This window comes from Lissotriton vulgaris, chromosome 6 (genome assembly GCF_964263255.1).
Source record: "Lissotriton vulgaris chromosome 6, aLisVul1.2, whole genome shotgun sequence".
Classification (NCBI taxonomy): Eukaryota; Metazoa; Chordata; class Amphibia; order Caudata; family Salamandridae; genus Lissotriton; species Lissotriton vulgaris.
Window position 1 is genome coordinate 930,862,950 of NC_141694.1, and position 21,003 is coordinate 930,883,952.

General features: G+C 42.8%; 1 protein-coding gene across 1 annotated transcript in view; it reads left to right on the forward strand.

The window, feature by feature from the left end:
- DZANK1 (double zinc ribbon and ankyrin repeat domains 1) overlaps positions 1 to 21,003 on the forward strand; it is a 1,079,146-nt gene that overhangs the window by 757,034 nt on the left and 301,109 nt on the right. The window contains exon 15 of the mRNA XM_086926915.1: positions 3,523 to 3,597. Within this exon, the coding sequence (XP_086783041.1) occupies positions 3,523 to 3,597 (75 nt within the window). The remainder of the gene's footprint in view (positions 1 to 3,522; positions 3,598 to 21,003) is intronic.

Sequence of the window (21,003 nt, forward strand, 5' to 3'; positions counted from 1 at the left end):
TTTTGCTTTCTAATGCATAGATTAGGAAGTTACCCCGCTTGGTTTCAGACCATAACCCATTGTTATTGACAATTAGCTTAAGCGGTATCGCAGGGAAAATATATAAATGGACATTCGAGAGAGCCTTGCTAAAAGATGACGACTATTGTAAACATATGGAAAAATGGATTAGTGAGTTCTGGCTTAATAATAAGGGAAGTGCCAGTAGTGGCAACATTTGGGATGCCTTTAAAGCAGGAATAAGGGGTGAGACCATTAGTTTTTCAACATACAGGCAGAAAAGAGAAAGAGAGAGGCTAGAACAGCAAATTAATTCGCTCCTGACTGCAGAGGCAGAACTGAGCAGATTAATCACGAGTGGTTGCTCGCTGGATCAAAAAATTCTGGAAATCATGATGTTAAAGAGTGAAATTGCTGAAAGGATTACTAGTAAAACTGCAGCAAACTATCTTGCAAAGAAGGAACAGGTGTTTGAGTATAGCGAAAGGGTGGGACATATTCTCGCTGTTAGAACCAGACAGAAAGTTACTGCAGGGGATATCAAAAATATGGTAGATGACTCAGGTAATTTGATCTCGGACTCTGCAGGTATAAGAAATGAATTCTGGAAATATTATACAGGATTGTATGATGCAGAAGCTGAGGTGGGCAGGGATAAAATCAGAGATTATTTAGGAAATATCCAACTTAATGAGTTGGAATTGGAAGATCAAATTAAATTAGACTCTGCTATAACGTTAGAAGAAGTGACGGTAGCCATATCAGAACTCCCGTCTTCGAAGGCTGCAGGTCCGGATCTTATTCCGATTGAATTTTATAAAACATTTTTTTCAGCTCTAAGATTGGAGTTATTGGATACCCTTATACAAGCTCAGAGGGAAGTTTCGGTCCCAAACTCATGGGGGGGTACTGAAATTATAGTTATTTTGAAAAAAGATAAACCGTCTACTGCCCCTGGGTCATACAGACCTATTGCTTTAATGAATGCGGATGTGAAACTGTATTCAAAAATATTGGCAACAAGGTTGTCTACTGTTATAGATAAATTAGTCTCCCCAGTTCAACATGGATTTATCCCCGGGAAGGGTACTACAACACACGTTAGGACAGTGATTACCTGTTTTGATGCCATGGAGATTGCCGGCGGCCCTGTCGCAGCTCTATTTCTTGATGCCGAGAAGGCTTTCGACAGGGTCGCATGGGAATATTTGTGGGAGGTAATGAAATTATATGGCTTTGGTGTTAATTATATTAGAGCAGTTCAGGTATTATATAAGGCACCAACAGCTAGAATCAAGGTTAATCGAGATCTAACCGCGGCAGTACAAATAAAAAGAGGCACTAGACAGGGCTGCCCCAGTTCCCCTCTCCTCTTTGCACTGTATATGGACCCGTATTTACGTTATCTTAATTTTAATCCTAGTATTCCCCCCCTTTGCTCAAACGGGCTAGAAGTTAATGTGTTAGCGTATGCAGACGACGTTGCTATAATCACCCCAGACCCATCCAAGGCAATTGGTGAGATTGAGTTAGAGGCCCTTAAATTTGGCATAATATCTGGATATAAATTAAACAGTGCAAAAACGCAGATCATAAAAAATGCAATGGTTCAATGCAATGACTCACGGGTGGTTTCTGCAGCAGTTTATTTAGGGGTTGAAATCTCACCTAATCTTGATACAGTGGTAGAGCGTAACATCTCCCCTTTAATGAGGAAAGTAAGTTTAGATTTGGCTAGAATAAACAATCTTAGACTCACGTTAGTGGGCCGCACTAATGTAATTAAAATGCTTATACTCCCCAAATTCCTTTACTTTTTCCGTACAATACCTCTTATGTTTGAGTCGATCTGGTTTAATAAGCTGGAGTCGATTCTAAATAAATTTATCTGGTCATATGGAAAGACCAGAAGGGCTTATAAATTTATGACTTTACCAAGGGCTAGTGGAGGATGGGGGGTTCCGGACTTTAGGTTATATTACTGGGCCTCTGTACTTCAATATACCCAGGGTTTGATGGGAGCAAGTGAAGCAGATTTGAATGTTAAATCTTTTTCAACTATGGTATATTCTCTTGTAATGGGTTCAGACACTGCAAATGCTTTCTTAAACTGCGCTGATTTTTCCTACTATAAACGCACGCACTTTAAGACAGTTATTGCAGCGCATAACACCTGGTCAGCGGTAGCAAAAAGATGCGGATTGGGTAGATACAACAGATATACCAGATTATATAGGAATAAGACATTACCATCTTTAATCTTTTCCGATGCTATAATGGCAGAATGGGATATGAAAGGAATCCAAAAGATAGGAGATCTGTTGGGCTTAGACGAAAAAATATTACAATTCTCAGATGATGTCAAAATACAACATAACAAGACATAGTTTTTTTAAGTATTTGCAGATCAGGAGTTTTTTTAGTAAGAAAAAAGGAGGAGAAGGTGGATTTGGAAAAAATAATCTTATGGAATCTATAGAGCAGGGCGGGGTGTGCTCTATTCGCTATTTCTATGCCAGTTTAGCAGAATTAAAGAAGGATGACACTGGAAAATTTGGTGATAAATGGGCAGGGAAATTAGGGATACAGAGCCAGTTTTTCTTGGACTCGCTGGAATTAGGATGTTCTGTTTTGTGCTCTGCCTCGCTCCAATCTCAACACTTCAAAACTTTATACCAACTCTACCATACACCGGATCGCATTGCACAGTGGGGTGCGACCACAGGGATTACCTGTTCTCGTTGCAGTGCACCGGCAGCAGATAGCATTCACATTTTTGCGTTGTGCCCACAATTAAGCATTTTACTGAAGGGTATTGAAGAATTTATGGGTCATACACTTGGTTTGAATGTGATTTTAACACCAACTATAATTATGTTAGGGGTTAGGGGATTTGATGGTGACTATTCTGAATTTTTATTTTTAGCAATGGCGGTGTATAGGTTAATAATTGCTAGAGCTTGGCGGGATCCCTTACCTCCCACAACACAACAATGGATTGCTTTATTATTGGGGACTTTCAACCTGGAAAAGGGCATATATGCTAGGAAAGGTAAAAGGGCAAGAAGATTGGGTATGAAAATATGGGAACCAGTTTACCATTGGAAAGAGAGACTAAATGTAAACTGTGGATGATTTAACAATATTTTTGTTTTTCCCTCTTATATGTTTTGTCGGTTGTATGAAGGGAAAAAGATTTGTTTAATGATATACAGTATCTCTTGACAGTAATTTTTTGTTTACTTAATTTCTGTATAAATATTATGCATTTTGTGTATGTTGTGTGCCAAAAAAATTTGTTTTATCTTACAATAAAAATATAAAAATAAAAAAAAAAAGAGTAATAAACTGACAAAACAGACTGCTACTGCTATTGGAAGTACGTTTGACTCAACACATCATATCTTCCATGGCACAATTAAAACCCTAATTTTGTTCAATAAGTGCCCTCCAGCTCGGATAATGTTGATTCATTACTAAATTAAATTTCTCCGCAATTCTAATATCATATTTATTTTGCAGATAATTTCTGCAACCGTCCACGATGATGGATATGAAGTCAGTCTCCGGTTAAATTATGTTCTTGTTACAGATAAGGTAAGTCCTTGCTTCATCAGTGCTTGTTTCATCTGAATTCGCTTAAATCTGCCATAGATCATTTAAGCATTGATTGATAACCCAAACGCGAAGAGTCCAAATGAACGCTTTGTGTTGGCTACTGATGAACTAATGAGATGGGATTGCGTTGTTTCTATTTCGAGGATTTGGCAAACCATCAGACAAATGAGGACCAAACTTGCTTGATCATTTAATGGATTTTTAAAATGGAACCACTAAGTATGTTTCCTTCAACAAGCCACTTTGCAGAGAATGTTTTTTTTTTGGTCCTCATCTCACCTGTCAAGCCTCTGCGGGTCTTATGAAGCCAGTTTTTCGTTCTGCACTCGCTTGGGTCATCCGACCGGTCCCTTTTTTTTGAGGGAACCTGGTGTAATCATTAGACCAATCATATTAATCTTGGTCTTTGGCCCCAGCTCACAAAGGGATGCCAGATGTTTGATAGCTTGTCTTCCGTACCCTCATAGTCCAGACGAGCCATAGAGAATGATGCCTTAAGCCAATCCTCCATCTGTGGTGGTAGGGGGTCTTTCCACCTCTTACAAATTTCCCTTCGAGCCAACAATACCAGATAAATTAATAAGCCTCTGTTTTTCTGGGAGAGGGTCTGACTAAGTCGACCATCATCCCCGAAAAAACACCAATGACATTGATTTCTAAAGTGGTGTTGAGGATATTACAGATATTGTCACCCACCTCTGCCCAGAATTTTGCCAGTGCTGGACACTCTAGGAAAACATGTAGATCATTGGCCAAAGGTAACAAACATCTTGGACATTTAGGCGGTGGCTCTGGAGCGAACTTGGCGATCCTAGCGGGGGTATAGTAGAGTCTGTTAATTACGAAGAAGTGTTTTTTTTTTTTTAAACAAGCAGGTTTGACATATTTATACAGAACCTTTAAAGAAGGCTCATATAGCGACTCTATTGATGGCCCAAGAGGGGTTTCGGACCATACTGCAGCCAAGGGAGGGACCACATGGTCCTCAGCTTCCAACAAGTTGTTATACCATACTGAGATTTCCTTCTTAATTCGGAGGGTAGATTGCCACAACCCTTTGATCTCTCCATTCCCCCTGACCACCTCTTTTTCTGCATCGTACCATGAAGCTAACTGTAAATATTTAAATCTTGAGAAGCCTGGCCCAATCTTTGCCCTTAAGTATTCCCATGGGTAAATCCCTCCATAATCTACGAGCTCAGCCCATTTGATGATACCTGCCCGTCTCATGAGCAATGCGAGGCTATCTGTTCCTGGTGAATCCCATACAGGGGCACTGTCCGAATTGTATCCTATGCCCCAACTACATCTAAGCGAATACCATAACTCCAGGGCCGCCCTTAAAACCTCCCGGCGCACGCGCTTGAAGAATTTTGGAGATCCAAACTTATACAGAAAAGCCTCACCTTCTCCTCCACCCTCCGCTCTTACCATTTCACCAAGCAGCCTGCCCCACTCCGACTCCTCTGGTTTGACAAGTAGCATCCTTATGCTTTTAAACTAGAATGCTGCTGTATATAGCCTGACATCAGGAAGGGCTAGCCCACCTTTCTTCAGTCTGCATCTGATCTTTTTCCACGCCAGCCTGACCCCTTTTTCCCCCCACACGAAGCTCCCAATTTTACTCTGTGCCCTGCTTAGACTTTTTTTCGGGAATGTTAATGGTATAGAGGAAAATAAATAAGACAACTTGGGCAGAATGACCATCTTTACCAGATTTGTTTTTCCATAGATAGTCAAGGGGAGGTTCCTCCATCTGCTAAAAAGGCCATCTATTTCCTTAATAACCCTGTTAAGGTTGAGCTCAGGTATCTTCTCCAAGTCCTTCACTATATATACCCCCAGGTATCTCAACTCTGCGCTGACTCTTCCCGACCACTCCAGGTTCCAGCACATCACCTCTGTCTTGGTTTTGTTAACTAGATATCCAGATAAGGCCTCAAATTCACACATAAGCTCTTCTACCCTCGGAATCGTTACCTCGGGGTCACGCGTGTACTTTGCAGAGAATGTGTAATCAATTAAAATAGATCATGTTTTCCATTAATGAAAAGGAATGCTCTTTCGTTTTTTCTGACTGTCCCATATCAAATTGCAAGCAGATTTGCAAACTTTGTGTCTCAGAGTACCGTTCCATCCTAGTAAAACTGAAAAGACAATATATGCTACCACAACATAAAATTATTCCTTTTTTGCTATATATTTATGGAGAATCCCAAAATATTGGTTATGCATTTTACTAGCTGATATTTTTCTTATGTCCCCTAAAGCACGTCACTGGAATTTAGCACCCATGGTACCAGAGATAAAAGCACTTGTGAAACATCCGGTGCCGTTACATCACACATCACCATTGACGGTAATCGCATCACCTCTGTTGCTATACTGGCAGGAGGGATCAGCGCATGGCCAGATGGATGGTGAGGCTTTATACCCAGTGCCTGCTGAGCATGGCTGAAGGGCATGTTCATTTGTCTTTTGGAGTAAGGTTGCTGAGTCTGAAGACTAAGTTCAGGAACAAAAGGAGGCCAGGTCCAGTGCACAAAGTCTGATGGGTAAAGCAACAGTCGTCTTTAAGAGGTGCCTTCCATTGCTCTGGGTGCAGGGGCGTGCAGAAGGCCAGAACTCACAGGATGCAACTGAAATTATCTCTGCCTCAGCACACCTTCAGTATAAGGGCTAGTCAAAGGTCAATTGATGCACTGTGATGGCATCTTTGATGTTCTTTGTGATATCATCTGTGGCACAATGTGTGAGTTCATGAACAGTACACTGGTGGGAAAATTATGGTTGCATAGCTCACTGTATTTGCTGTATTCTATTAATTTTTAGCTTTCACCTGCACATCGCTTGCGCTGTGCTTAAGAAATTTATTGTTTTCAATATAAACTAAAAAAGGTCTTACATCTCACCTCCTCTCTTTCCTGGCTTCTTAGTGGTTCCAGTGCATGACACTTCACTTACCTTTCCTCAATTTTTATTGGCTGTAGCATGTTTTCCTACATTTACCAATGCTTGTTCCTAGTCTGCTTCTCCTATCAGTTTCCCACTGCCGGAATACTGTCACCATCCTCTTTGGTGGAACTATATTTTTCTTCCATGGGATACTCATCAATAGTCATAAGCACTGAATAGTCACGCCCTTGTGCAGGATCCCGGAGCAATAGCCAATAATATGCATATATCTACATATATATATATATATATTATATATATATATATATATATATATATATATATATATATATATATATATATATATATATATATATATATATATATACAAATACCCATATATGTAGATAATATGCATATATATATATATATATATATATATATATATATATATATATATATATATACACATATGCAGCCTGAAAAACTCACCACTAGGCTCCAAAACTGCCCTAATTGCATGCATCTTTTACATTTGACAAAAAATAAAGACACATAAGTCATCATAAACGTGATATATATATATATATACTAGCAGCCCGCCCCAGCGTTGCCCGGGGCAGAAGGAGGCTGGGGGTAGCATTTCAGGCTTGCATGCACCTTACCTCAGCGCTTGCTCCCAGTCACACAAACCCAGGCCCCCGCTCCAGTCTGCCTCACTTCACCGCCCCCCACTACTCTCACTTAAATGTCTGCACCAAATGTGAAAGCCGTTTTAAAACCTATCATTTATTTTACTATCCCACTCCAGTCCGCCTCACTTCACCGCCCCCACTACACCAAGCCAGTCTACACGCCCCGCTGCAGTCCGCTATCCCGCTCCATTCCGCCTCACTTACCGCTCCTCCCCGCGTACTTCACCGCTCCTCCCCGCGTTTCACATACCTCATGGCGCTGCAGTCTTGCTACGTTCTCCACTCCTCCATGCGCTGTTGTCCTTCATTCCGCTCCAGTCCGCCTTACTTCACCGCTCTTCCTCGCGGTTCATGTACCTCATTCGCTCCAGTCTGGCTAAGTTTTCCACTCCTCCCCGCGCTGTTGTCCGCTCCTCCTCGCGTTCCTGTCCTCCGATGATGTCAGCACGCACGTTGTTAGCACACACGGCCGGCGCTACTTCTTAGGGACTACTTTTTTTTATTGTTTATTTTTTAAATAACGTTTTTTTTTTTTTATAGCCTATGTCCATCTACTGGAGCCCCCCTTTCCAACGATGTATTGGGTGGTGCGATTGGTGGTGTACTTTTCGAGTTTACCTGGCTCAAAGGACACAGTTCTCTCTTTATAATAGTAGTATAGATATATATGTCCATTAAGAAGTTGCCCCCTGTGAGAACGCACAGACGAATTCTGTCACTTTTCCACAGGATTCTTTTATTCTGTTGCTGCCAGACCTCTTGAGGTTCAATGAATTAAAAAGCCCAATGAGTTTCTGCACTTCCTGGGCCTTGTTCACGGGTACTACCAAGATTAGCTAGCGGAAAAGGAAGGGATGCAGGTCTTTTCATTTATATTCTCTCATGAATCCCATTGGTGGGTGTGTCCTCTGATGGGCGTTTCTTATTCACAGAGTTCTGGGACTCGTAGTGCTCCCTTCTTCGGAATTAATTCCTATGGTGGATTCCGCTCAGACGACTCGGATATGAGTAATTTCCTGCTCTCCAGTGAGTAATGAACATCTGACTCTGGCTTTTTGTAGAAACTGTTTAACCTGCCAGTCAACGCAGACAGTCTGCGTGGGGCAGCCCACCATGCCTTGTTTGGGCGGGAGTGCCGTTCTCTCGGCCGGGACGGGCCGAAAAATGTGTCCATTAAGAAGTTGCCCCTGTGAGAACGCACATGTTAACAGACGAATTCTGTCACTTTTCCACAGGATTCTTTTATTCTGTTGCTGCCAGACCTCGTGAGGTTCAATGAATTAAAAAGCCCAACGCGTTTCAGCGCTTCCTGCGCCTTGTTCACAGGTACTACCAAGATTAGCTGGCGGAAAAGGTAGGGATGCGGGTCTTTTCATTTATATTCTCTCATGAATCCCATTGGTGGGCGTGTCCTCTGATGGGCGTTTCTTATTCACAGAGTTCTGGGACTCGTAGTGCTCCCTTCTTCAGAATTAATTCCTATGGTGGATTCCGCTCAGACGACTCGGATATGAGTAATTTCCTGCTCTCCAGTGAGTAATGAACATTTGACTCTGGCTTTTTTTTGTAGAAACTGTTTAACCTGCCAGTCAACGCAGCCAGTCTGCGTGGGGCAGCCCACCGTGCCTTGTTTGGGCGGGAGTGCCGTTCTCTCGGCCGGGACGGGCCGAAATATGTGTCCATTAAGAAGTTGCCCCCTGTGAGAATGCACATGTTAACAGACGAATTCTGTCACTTTTCCACAGGATTCTTTTATTCTGTTGCTGCCAGACCTCGTGAGGTTCAATGAATTAAAAAGCCCAACGCGTTTCAGCGCTTCCTGCGCCTTGTTCACGGGTACTACCAAGATTAGCTGGCGGAAAAGGAAGGGATGCGGGTCTTTTCATTTATATTCTCTCATCAATCCCATTGGTGGGCGTGTCCTCTGATAGGCGTTTCTTATTCACAGAGTTCTGGGACTCGTAGTGCTCCCTTCTTCGGAATTAATTCCTATGGTGGATTCCGCTCAGACGACTCGGATATGAGTAATTTCCTGATCTCCAGTGAGTAATGAACATCTGACTCTGGCTTTTTGTAAAAACTGTTTAACCTGCCAGTCAACGCACCCAGTCTGCGTGGGGCAGCCCACCGTACTCACCCAAGGTTCCTCCCTTAGGTGGTCTCGGATTTTCACATTAACCAGTCAGTCACTCTTCCTACTTTTTTGGCCAATCCGGACGCTCCAGCTGAGAGAGCTCTGCACTCTTTAGATTTAAAACGAGTGTTGAAATTCTATCTTGATAAAACAAAGAGTGTACGAAATTCTGACCAACTGTTTGTAAATTATGGTCTGTTGAATACAGGTTTTCCTGCCTCTAAAAGGTCCATTTCTAGATGGATAGTGTCATGCATTATGTTATCTTATCAGTTAGCACACAGGCAGCTCCCGGGCAAGCTGAGAACACATTCTACAAGAGGCAAAGCTGCTACAATAGCAATGCTTAGGAATGTACCGATTCATGAAATTTATAAGGGAGCCACATGGCGTTCGGTTCATACTTTCGCACGCCATTATTGCCTTGATTCTGATACTCAGGCGGATGCTCAGTTTGGTCAAGCATCCCTGAGGAATTTGGGTAATATCTGTTGGTGAAATGTTTTGATATGCTGGTATTTGTCCGCAGGGTATGGGAATTAGCTTGCTACCCTATTCAGTGCTTATGACTATCGATGAGTATCCCCTGGAAGAGAAGGATAAGTTACTTACCTGTAATCCTAGTTCTCTTCCAGGGGTTTACTAATCAAAGTCCTAAGCAACCCTCCCTCCTCCCCAGACGAATACCAGGCCTGTATATGTGCCTGTTACCCATGCTGGGATTACACTGTTAAACGCCGTCCAAAAGAACTGACCTAACTGTCACCTCTGGTGCATGATGGGAGCCTGGGGGTTCCTGGAGGTCTTAAAGGCACGGCGCCAATTTTCCGATTGTTTTCTATGCAGCCTCTCTAGGCTAATTCTGCCTCTATGATCCTGCCTTTTTACCTTTGAAAATAAAGGTTGTGTGTTTCAAAGCAAACTTAAGGCAGTTTTCTTTATATATATATATATATCATATGTTTATGATGACTTATGTGTCTTTATTTTGTCAAATGTAAAAGATACATGCAATTAGGGAAGTTTTGGAGCCTAGTGGTAAGTTTTTCAGGCTGCATATGTATATGCATATTATCTATATATATATGGGTATTTATGTATATATATATATGTAGATATATGCATATTATTGGCTATTGTTCCGGGATCCCGCACATGGGCGGGACTATTCAGTGCTTATGACTTTGATGAGTATACCCCTTGAAGGGAACTAGGATTTCAGGTATGTAACTTATCCTTTCATTACATAGGTGAAACTGATGCATTATCAATGCTTGTTAGATTTGGAATTATCACTATATTGAACAATCAACTGCCCTTTTTTGAGGGTATTTCTTTCTTTAGCTCTTTCTATCCAAGGGCCATTATTTTGTCATCTGAGTAAACAGCCATAACTTCAACAATGTTTTTCAACACCTTGTCCTGCTTGTTATAATATTGTTTGGTTCCTAGTCAAACAAAGTACCCACTCCATTCGGCCATGCACAGCCGGCACTAGGCACAGGGCCTAGTTTCTGGCCCTCAAGCTTTCATGCCTTCAGAAGCAACTCCCTATGGCCTTTGGATAAGTGCAGCAGCTTCAGGCGACAGGGCATGACCTTCTTCCTCTCCTGGCTCTGCCCCTTGGAAGTTACTGCACTTTTTCTTTTCCTGTGTACAGTGGACTGAAGACTCAGAGGTCCCTAGCCACACCCCGTAGAAAAAATTCATGAGGAGTGTGAATTCTGATTAGACATTACATATCTATTTAAAATGAAAATGGATACAGAAGGGAGGTGGATAGCAATTAGTGCTATTGTCAGTTGGTTCACTTTAGCCTTATTGAACCTTCACATATCCTGTCAAAATTCAGCACTTACCCTAAAGGGAGTGAAAGAAACATTCCTAAAAAACACAAGCTAAAAACTATTCAGCCTTTATAAAATATGGTCGATAAACTAATTCATAAAGGAATAAATAAATAATGGCAAAACTTTTTTTTCTGTAAATTTTCTGTGTAGGCAAATGTAAGATGAAGAAAATAATGAATATATTTTTAAGGGCTTTAATGATTTCCACATTCGATAAAGACAATTCATTCTTAGATGCCTGTGTTTCAATTATAGACATCTACACAAAATTACATCCATGCATTATGGGAAATCCTCTGGACTAGATGGGTCACAAAAAAGTATATAAACACCTCAGACAAAATCTCGGGGACTCCAGAAATTATGCAAACAGAACATTTGTGATTCTGAACACGATGTAATTATCTCATGTAGTAGTAGTAGTAGTAGTAGTTTATTGTACAGTTAATTAAAACTCACAATTTAAAACAACCTTTGCATTCAAAATACATAAAACGATCCTTATCTAAAACTATACATTGAATATAAAATGCAGTCTTTCATATTGCGCTTGTTAATGGAGGTCATATCAAGTCTCAGTTTTGTTGTCTATTCAGGTCTCTTGAAGTGTGTCAAGAATAGATAAAGTGCTTGTGCTTCGGGGTGTAAACATTGATTAGTCAAAACCGGCAAACGTGTAGATTGGGCTATTAAAATGTTAATTAAGAGTAGTCTATTTATTTTTTATTTATTTATTTATTTAGCACATTTATTGAGCGCTCTGTTACCAGGAGGTGTCCTGGCGCTGGTTTGATAGGGCGAACGTGAGAGCGCAGGCTTACTGAGTGAAAAGCCAAGTCTTGAGTCCTTTTCTAAAGACCATCAGATTCTGAGTTTGTCTGAGCATGAGTTGAAGTTTGTTCCAGGCCTCTGCCGCCCTAAGGGAGAAGCTCCTACCTCCCCATCGGGCTCTTTTGATTCTGGGGACCGTAACCAGGGCCAATTCTCCTGACCTCAGTGTTCGTGCTGGTTTGTGCCAGCGAATGAGCAGTTCCATGTGTCTGGGGCCCATATCATGAAGGGCTTTGAAGACCATACACAAAGCCTTGAATGCAATTCTCTTACGAATTGGCAGCCAGTGTAGAGCCACCAAGTCCTGGGATACCGACGCAAATTTGGAAGTGTCGGTGATCAGGCGGGCGGCTGCATTTTGCAACAGTTGGAGTTTGTTGAGTACACTCTGCTGGGCATTTAACATCAGGCTGTTACAGTAGTCTAGGCGAGAAAGCACTAGGCCAGTAACAATAGTTTTCCTGTGTTTCTTCTCCAGATAAGGGAGAATTTTTCTGATGGTTTTGAGGGTGTAATGGAGGGAGGAAGAGAGTGCGTTAGTCTGAGGTTTAAAGGACAGTGAGCTGTCCACAAGAATGCCCAGGTTTTTCACTTTATCAACCGGCACGGGGAGTGGTCCCATTTCATCTGGCCACCACCTCGGGGACCAAAAGTTCTCTCTAGCTCCAAAGAGCAGGACCTCTGTCTTCGAGGAGTTCAGTTTAAGCCAGCTCTGTGCCATCCAGCATCCCACTTCGTGCATACAGTTTTTGAATCTGTCTGCGGTGTTGTCAGTGTTGCCGGGTAGCAGGGACACCACAATCTGTGTGTCGTCGGCATAGGCCGTGAGTTGAAAACCGAACGATCTAATCACCGGGGCGAGGGTAGACACATAAACATTGAAAAGGGTAGGGCTAAGCGAAGAACCCTGGGGGACTCCACATGGTAGTACAAATGACTGTGATTCGTGGTCTCCTAGCGCCACTGACTGTGTTCTGTCGACAGGAACGCCTGAAGGATTTTTAGTGCTTTTCCCTGGATTCCACAGGCCCTCAACCGGTCCACCAGTAAGTTATGGTGGACCGTGTCGAAGGCCGCAGAAAGATCCAACAGGATCAGGGCCTAGCTGCTTGCTATTCTCTTGTCGCTTGTGGCTTGTGTCTTTCGTCCTCTATGTCAAAGTACTTTGTAAGTCGGCAGTTTACCTATGCCTCTTCTGGGTTAAAGCACAATTTTATGTCCTGCTTGCAGGTCCTGATGCCCTTTAGGTTGAATATTGGTCGAAGTGAAGGACGTCTTATGTCCATCATGCTTGGGCAAATGCAAATAATGTGCAATAGGTCCTCGTTTCCTCTTCCACAAAGATAAAAGGACTGTTCTTCTGTTCTCCTTTTCCAAGGTGGCAGGTGAGGGAGGATTGGTAAAATGCCAAAGTGCAACTTTAACAATTTTCCTTTATCTTCCTTTTGACTCCCGTTTTTAAATAAGCTTGTGGCATGAGAGCTTTGTAATCGTTAAGCACTATCCAACCGTGATCCCTCTTGGCCAGAATTTCCTTACCTTCTGTTAAGTATATGATTTTTGTTACCTTTGTTACGACCTTTTTAAAGCTCTTGTGATCTATGGAGTAGTCCCAGAGATTGGTCAATTCGAGTCTTTTTAGTGAGTCACCAGAAACTCTCTGGCAGGTAATTTCTCGCGACATGACAGCTCGGTCCAAAGGGGCGTATTTAGAGATCCTGGCTCGGGGCCCCTGATCTTGTGACAGCTTTTTATAAATGCGCCCCTTCTTTCCACTGATTGCTTTTGAAGACTGAAATCTAGGCGTATTTGGGCGAGTGACACATAGTTTGGTACCTGAAAGATTGCTCTGTATGTGCTACCAATTATTTTATCCAGGACCATCGCATCTTTTCCTTGCATTGGTTCACTCCCATATGTTAGCATTGGCTGTAATCTAGCTCAAATCATCTATAATAGGGGATCTAAGGTTCGGTCTGATAGGGCTTTCCTCAGAGGCTTTATTGCAAGGTAGCTCATGGTGCCCTTCCAGCTCAAGGCCTCCAATGAGGTTGATATGAGCCTCTGCTGTCAAGTAGAACTCTGAGGTACTTGTAGTTAGTTACCCGGTCTAGGCTGCGCCCATCCAAGTACCACGTGATCTTCTTCATCTTGTGGTAGTTCACTGTCATGATTTTTGTTTTCTTAATGTTAATACATTATGTTGCGAGAAGTTATTAGTGATATCCAGCAGGTGTTGGGGGCCGATTGGAGTCCGGCTTATAAAAACCAAATCAATCGCGTATAGGAGATTGGAGAGCGAAATTTTTCCTAAACGTGGCAGGTGCGATGTACTGTTGTCCAGTTCCCCTGGAAGGTCTGCTAAGAAGCGGTTGAAAAGCAAGGGAGCTAGAACTCATCCTTGTTTTAGGCATTTAGAGGTGTTAATTCGCCTAGAGAGGTGTGTCCGAGCTCCCAGCTTGATCTTGACCCAGGTATCAGTTTGTAAAAGGATCAACTGATTTAGAAGAGGATTTGGTATCTCCCACTTTTCCAATTCCTGCCATAGTTTGGCGCGATCTACATGATCAAATGCTGTGCTATAGTCTATGAAGCTTAAAAATTGCGATCTCATTGCTGCTTTGGCTGCATCTATCAGCAGAGTTAGCACCATGATGTTGGTAGTGGTTCCCTGTCCTCTGGAGAACCCAGTCTTGTGTGCTGGGATAATGCATTTTGATGATGCCTAGGATATAAGTTCCTCTAGGACTAACCCCGCATTATACTTTGCCTCTATGTCAATTAGGGCGACGAGTCGATAATTGTTTGGGATGCTCTTGTCGCCCAGCTTGTAAATTGGGCTTATTATTGTTCCTTTCCAAGATACTGGGTTTGTTTCAGTTTCCTGTATGCCCTTAAAGACTGGGACCAATGCTTTGCTCCAGAATTCTGCATTGTGCTTGTACAATATTGGGGGTTTTCCGTTCGGGCCTGGGGCTCCTTCCTGCTTCCCTTTACCTATTTGTGTCTTAATCTGTGATGCTGTTATTTCATTACTATTCAATAATGGTTTTGGGCCCACTGCCCCTTTCACCCTGAGGTCCTTTAGTTTAACCGCAAGATCGTTATGTTTAGTGCCCTCGCTAATCCTTTGTCTGGTTCTGTCTATAGTTATATCGCATATGTTCCTCTCGTTGATCTGCGGTTTTTCTCCATCTGAATTCCCCTCTTGCATTTTGTCATTGAAGTAATTGTGTAGGTGTTGTGCCCAGTCGGCTTCTGTTATAGGTGAGCTTATTCCTTGGTGGGCTGGCCTTTGAAGGCTATTAATTGTACACCAGAACCTGGCGCTGTTTTTAAGTTTTGAGCCGTGCAGTACCTTTGTCAAAAATTCTTCTTTCGCTTACCTTTTCCTATCCCAGATCATCTTCTTTAATGTTACCTTCAATTTCCGCAGCTCGCATTGCAGGGCTAGGCTTTGTGGTGTTTTGCAAAGCTGTCTTAGTGCTTGATTTATTTTGCGTTTGAGGTTCTTTATCTCAGGTGAGATTGCCTTTCTTGGTAAAGGACCCACTGATTTCCCTTTGATGGTCCCCGTCCTCGCGGCAAATTTTGTCCCGAGATCCATTATGAAGACCTCCCAAGCCTCTGTTAGATTAACTATCATGTTGTTTTCTCGGTAGAGAAGTGTCTTGGCTATATTTGATAGTTCTTTGAACTTATTAAATCTGAGGTGTATTTGGTGCCTGCGCTTCTGCGTTCCTCCATATGATTCCCTCTAGATGCACTTAGCGTCCCTTCTTGCGGCAGGTGGTCACTTTGTCAATTGTCGCCCATTCTGAACGAGTCTATGATGTGGAACAAAGGGAGAGTTACTAAGGCGAAAGTAAGAGGAGATGGTTGAAGAATAATATTTGGTTTTGGTGGGTTATCCTCTTTAAATTAGCCGTTCAACACCCTCAGGTTTAGTTGTTTGAGATTTTAAGTAATTGGATTGAACATCTTGTTTGTTTATTTAAAAATGTTTGGGCCTTGGTTTGGTATTCCACACACTGTGTTTAATTCCTGTGCTAGCTCATCTTCTAAGGTAGATCTGAAGAGAAAGAGGTTGAAATCACCTGCCAGGATTATGTTCTCTGCGTCCGGCTCTTCTATGATTCTTGCCAGTCCATTAACTAATTCTTTGGCCGCTTTAAGCCGATGCTTCGGATGAATGTACGTGTTAATTATTATAAGTGACCGGTCTACCTCATTGATTTTAATTGTTATGGCTATTGCCTGTATGGCACTTGGGGCTGCAATTTTTGCCTCAATTTCTTCTGTTGTTCCTATTGTGAGTATTGAGGCGAATGTTATCAGACCACCTGAATGATGGCCGAAGTTGGACCCTTTAGTTGCTGGCACAATTTGTGATGTGTATCCTTGTAGGGCTATCTCGTGGTGTTCCCAGGTTTCTTGGAGTAATATCAGATCAAATGTCTTTAGGTAGTTTAGTGTTGCGGGATCCTCCATCTTATTCGCCAAAGCGTTGATGTTCGAGATACATATTCTGGTTTTTGTTGGGTCGACTAGTGATACTCTTGGGCAGGGTGCCCCTTGTCATTGCGTGCCCACAGTCATATTTTAGCTCAACTGGGGACAGGTGACTGTGTTAATAGACCACTTTACTCCTGTTTTGTGCTTAGATTGTTGGTGTTTAAGTGACTACGGTGGGATCATGGAGAGTAGCTGCGTGCTCCTTTTAAAATTGATATGACTGTGTGCGATGGTTTATTATTGCATTTTTCTAAGAGGGGAGTGGGGTAGGCTCGTTTTTTTTCCTGGTTCTAGCCTTATCCCCCACGTTGAAAATTTGTTGATTGCCTTCATAATTAGGTCAACTGTCTCATTTGATTTCGGTGTCGTCTTTGTTGCTTCTGGACACTGTTGGTTTGATGTTGGTTGGAATTCAATTGAGAGCAAGTATGTTGAGCTAAGATTTCCCAGACCTTTAATAGAGTGTAGGAGTTTCAGTATGTTTCCCCTGTTTAGTGTATCCACTCTTCCTCTGGATTTATATTCTGAGACAAATAGAATGATATCTGTCTCTTTTGAGGCATTGACTAGAGTGTCCTGGAACGAAGTTGCATCAAGATTTGTTGGCCTGTGTGGAGTGTGATCGGCATTTGTAATGTTGCGGGCAGCGATACTGGCTCCGTGGATCTCCTCTGGTGCCTGATCTTTCGCTGGCATGTTCCTGCTTTGTATGACTTCCCTTGACGGACTTTGTGCCAATCACCTTGCGCTGCTCATTGCCTCACACGCCTGCTCAATATTTAGCTTTGTTGCATGCAAGTTGCCGTGCTAGTTTCCTTCAGCATTATCTGTTTGTTTGTCTGATTGAACCCTAGATGACTATCATATTTTATGTCAGGTCGGTTCGTTGGCTTTGGAGATTACGACGTTTTTGGATCCCTAGTAACCTTCGGTCTCATGTTTAAGGGATCTATCTTCCTGGCCAAGGTAGGAGTCAGAGAATTCCTTGTAGCCTCATTTTCCCCGGGGGATGCCGTGGGCTGATTCTCCCCGGGGTGATTAGCCGCAATTACCTTCGTGTTCCTGCCCTTCCTCTTTTGTTTGCGGCGAAGTTGTGCATTCTTAAATATCTCTGTGTTGGCTCTTTCTTCAGTTGAGATTGATAAGATTGAATTTTCTGGGGTTTGATTTGGGTTAGGGGGTGAGTTTCCTATACTTTGATGTCTGGCCTGCATGTTATCAGTTCCAATTGTTTGTTCAATCCGGCCTATGCTTTCCGCGTTGGCTTCAGTTGTGATATATGGTGTTGTATTTATTTTCAAGTCAGCCAGGAGATTCCCTAGAATTGTTGGTAACTTGGATAACTAGTCAATAATTGGGGTGCAGATGCAATCGGTTTGTGAAATATGAGTGGCTTGTGCTGCTTCTTGCCCCCGCTTGATGAGGCTGTTAAGATCTGCAAGTTTCCTATCTATCCCAGAGGTAAATTCTGCTAGTGTGTGAAGAACTGTAAGCTGAATATCTAATTTGTCAGATTGATATAGCAATGCTGTTGCTGAAAGCTGAATAGTGTTTAGTAAAGTTGCTCAGAGTGTGTCTGTGGGGTCATTGCTCCCTACTCTGAGCGCACTGGTCGGTTCTTCGACTTGTTGGTTTATGGTGGGCTTTAAGCTGTATGAGGCCACTAGTTCCTCCCATTCCTGTGACGCGAGGAAGGTCATGTCACTGTCTGTTATGTGCGAATCTTCGTGTGGCAGGTGCGGGGGTGATCGACAGTGGCAGGTTCCACCTGCTGGTTGAAAGCTGTCAGGGTGTCAGCTTGTATGCTCGTTGGCTTTAATGAAGAGCTGTTTTTTGGCTGGGATGGTTTAGTCCTGCCATTCCGCCCGTTCTGTGAGGTCCGCTCAGGAGAGGGAGCTAGTTGGTCCCTCAGTACCCTCAGGTCATTGAGCTCCCACTGTACTTGGGTGCTTGCGGATTCTTCGACCTACTCATTCTTGATCCTGCTGGGCGTTATTTTCTGATCCTGTGAGCTTATTGGTGGCCTGTCTTTTGGGCTGCTAGCCCCCTCATCGGTGTGTCCTCCTTGGGCTCCATTCCCTGGTGGCCTTCTCGGCCTACTTGCGTTGGAAGCTCTGTGCCTTTTATCCATGTACATATCCACGTCTGTGACCTTTGTAGTTCCCAGTGTTCGGTTTAAGGGATGTCCTATTTTCCGTGGTTGTAGTGGGGGTTGCAGGCCCTCGATGTCCTTATTTTTTTAGTAGATAGCTTTGCTAGGATTTGTTAAAAATTTTAATTTAGTGAAGATTTTTGGCTTGTAGGAGCTCGAGTTCTTTCTATGAAGTGCCCCCTCTATATATTTATGAGCTCTTTTATTCTGTCTCTTTTGTCCCTTATTGTAACAATCTTTGATTGATTTGCGTTTTTGGGGTGTTTTGTTACAGTTGGGCTACAATCTTTGCTAGCTTCTGTACTAACAATAGAGCAGAAACTGGTATCTTTACTGCTGTTTTTGCTGTCATTGATGTCATTGATATCTTTAATGTCGTTTAAAGCTGCCATATTTCCACTATCTTTTGATGTAGTTTCTCCTTTTTTCCGTTTTGGTTTTCGCTTTGTAATAGACCTTCTTACTCTGCCTGACCTCACAACTGACCAGATGGCCAGATGCAGGGTTGGCCGGTTGCTGTCCCCTTTAATTGTTGCTTTAGTTACTTTAGTTGTTGCTTTGCTTTGATTGCTTTAATTATTGTTTATTGTTCGTCCTTTGCTTGTTCCTTGTTTGTTTGGTTTCCTTATTTGTTTTAACGGTGCTATCTCCTGGTCTGCGTCTGCATGATGTAAAGTGCTGCATAACTTGGAGATTGACTCTGCGCCGTTTAATTCTCCTGAGTTTTTTAATGTGTGGGTATGCAATATGTTCCTCTCTCTTTGTTGGTCTGTTCTATGTAGCTCTCCTTCTCTGGTGTTCCTCCTTACCGGCTGTTGTTTAGGGACGTCTGCTTTTGAGTTCCTCTAGGTCTGATACCCCCCAACCCCTCCCCCCGCTAGCACCACTCGCTCCGCGCTGCTGTTTTCCAAGTGGGTGCCAGCTAGGGGGAGCTCAAAATGTGATCCTGGTGCCAGAGCCAGGGAAGGCTCCTCTGTTACTGACCAATGTCTTTATAAAATATTAGTATTAGCATACCAACATAACTTGTGCATGCAGACTTAGCTCTAATATTACTGATTTGATTCATAAAGATCAAGTAGAACTTATGGAAGGAAAAAAACGATCTGACAAATTTATCAGATATTATCAGGCAAATATGAAAGAGATTTCACTAAGAATAGACATGGCAAATATGTTTTGCTAGTGTTTGATGCAGAAAGTGTTTTCATGCAGTGTGAATTGGAACTATTTACTGGAAATCCTAATGAGAATGAAGGCTAGTATTTCATATTTTTGTTGGAAGCAGAAATTTCCTAAATAAACTTGAAGAAACAGAAACACCCTCTGGAACATGACGAAATTAGATCACTCAGTTGGAAACTAATACTAAGAACTGATGTGTTTCTTCTCGACAAACCCAGATTAGGCTGGGAGAAAACCCCCAAGTATGAGAGTACCCCCAATATTTTGAAATAATTACTAATTGTATGCACATTTACTGCTAAATTTGGGATAGTATACATTATCTATGGGCACCTAAAGTTTCTTATGAAAAGAATTTGGGCACTGGAATAATTAAGAAAATACACCTTCAAACAAATATTGAGTCATGGAGGAGCAAATCTTCAAGAGCCTATTTGGTTCATATGTTTGTTGATTACATAAAGTAGTCATCATGTTGACTACTTTATGCAATCAACAATTGTGGGGGCAAGATGGCGGCGTCTGGACAGCCACGTGAGGTGACCACCGACTCTCTCCTTCTAGATCCGCTCGAATGGAATTTTGAACATTGCACTATAAGGGGAGAAAGACAGGATTTGTGCAGATATTATCATTGTCTTCTCAACTTACCAGACCTGTCCTCGTGTGTATGATCTGGAGATCGTGGCTCTGGTTGTGGGGCATCCCGCTCCCCTGTTGCCTGGCGCCTTGGAGTCTGAATTGTTTTGTGACTTCTTTGTTTCCGCCATTTGCAGAGAAAGAGAAGGCTTGAGTAATGCCGCCAAAGACAAACAATAAGAGCCTTAGGGGACGCGGCATGTCGGCAGGCTCGTAGAACCCGGGGAAGATAGCCTCTGTTGGTGTTAGTGCTGGCGAGCCATCTGTCTCCGGGGAGCACTCTACGGGGGTCAAGAATGGAACCATCAACCGCGGCAAGCAAACGGTGCTGGCGCTGTTCAAAGCACAGACCCTGAGAGGCAACAAAGCAGGCATTGTTACCGGAGCACCACCAACAGGGGAAAAAACAGCTGAGCCCGCTCCCTTGTTGCGGGAAGAGACGGGGGTTCAGGCAGATGGGATCCAGGATGGTCGAACTGGCAGTGATTC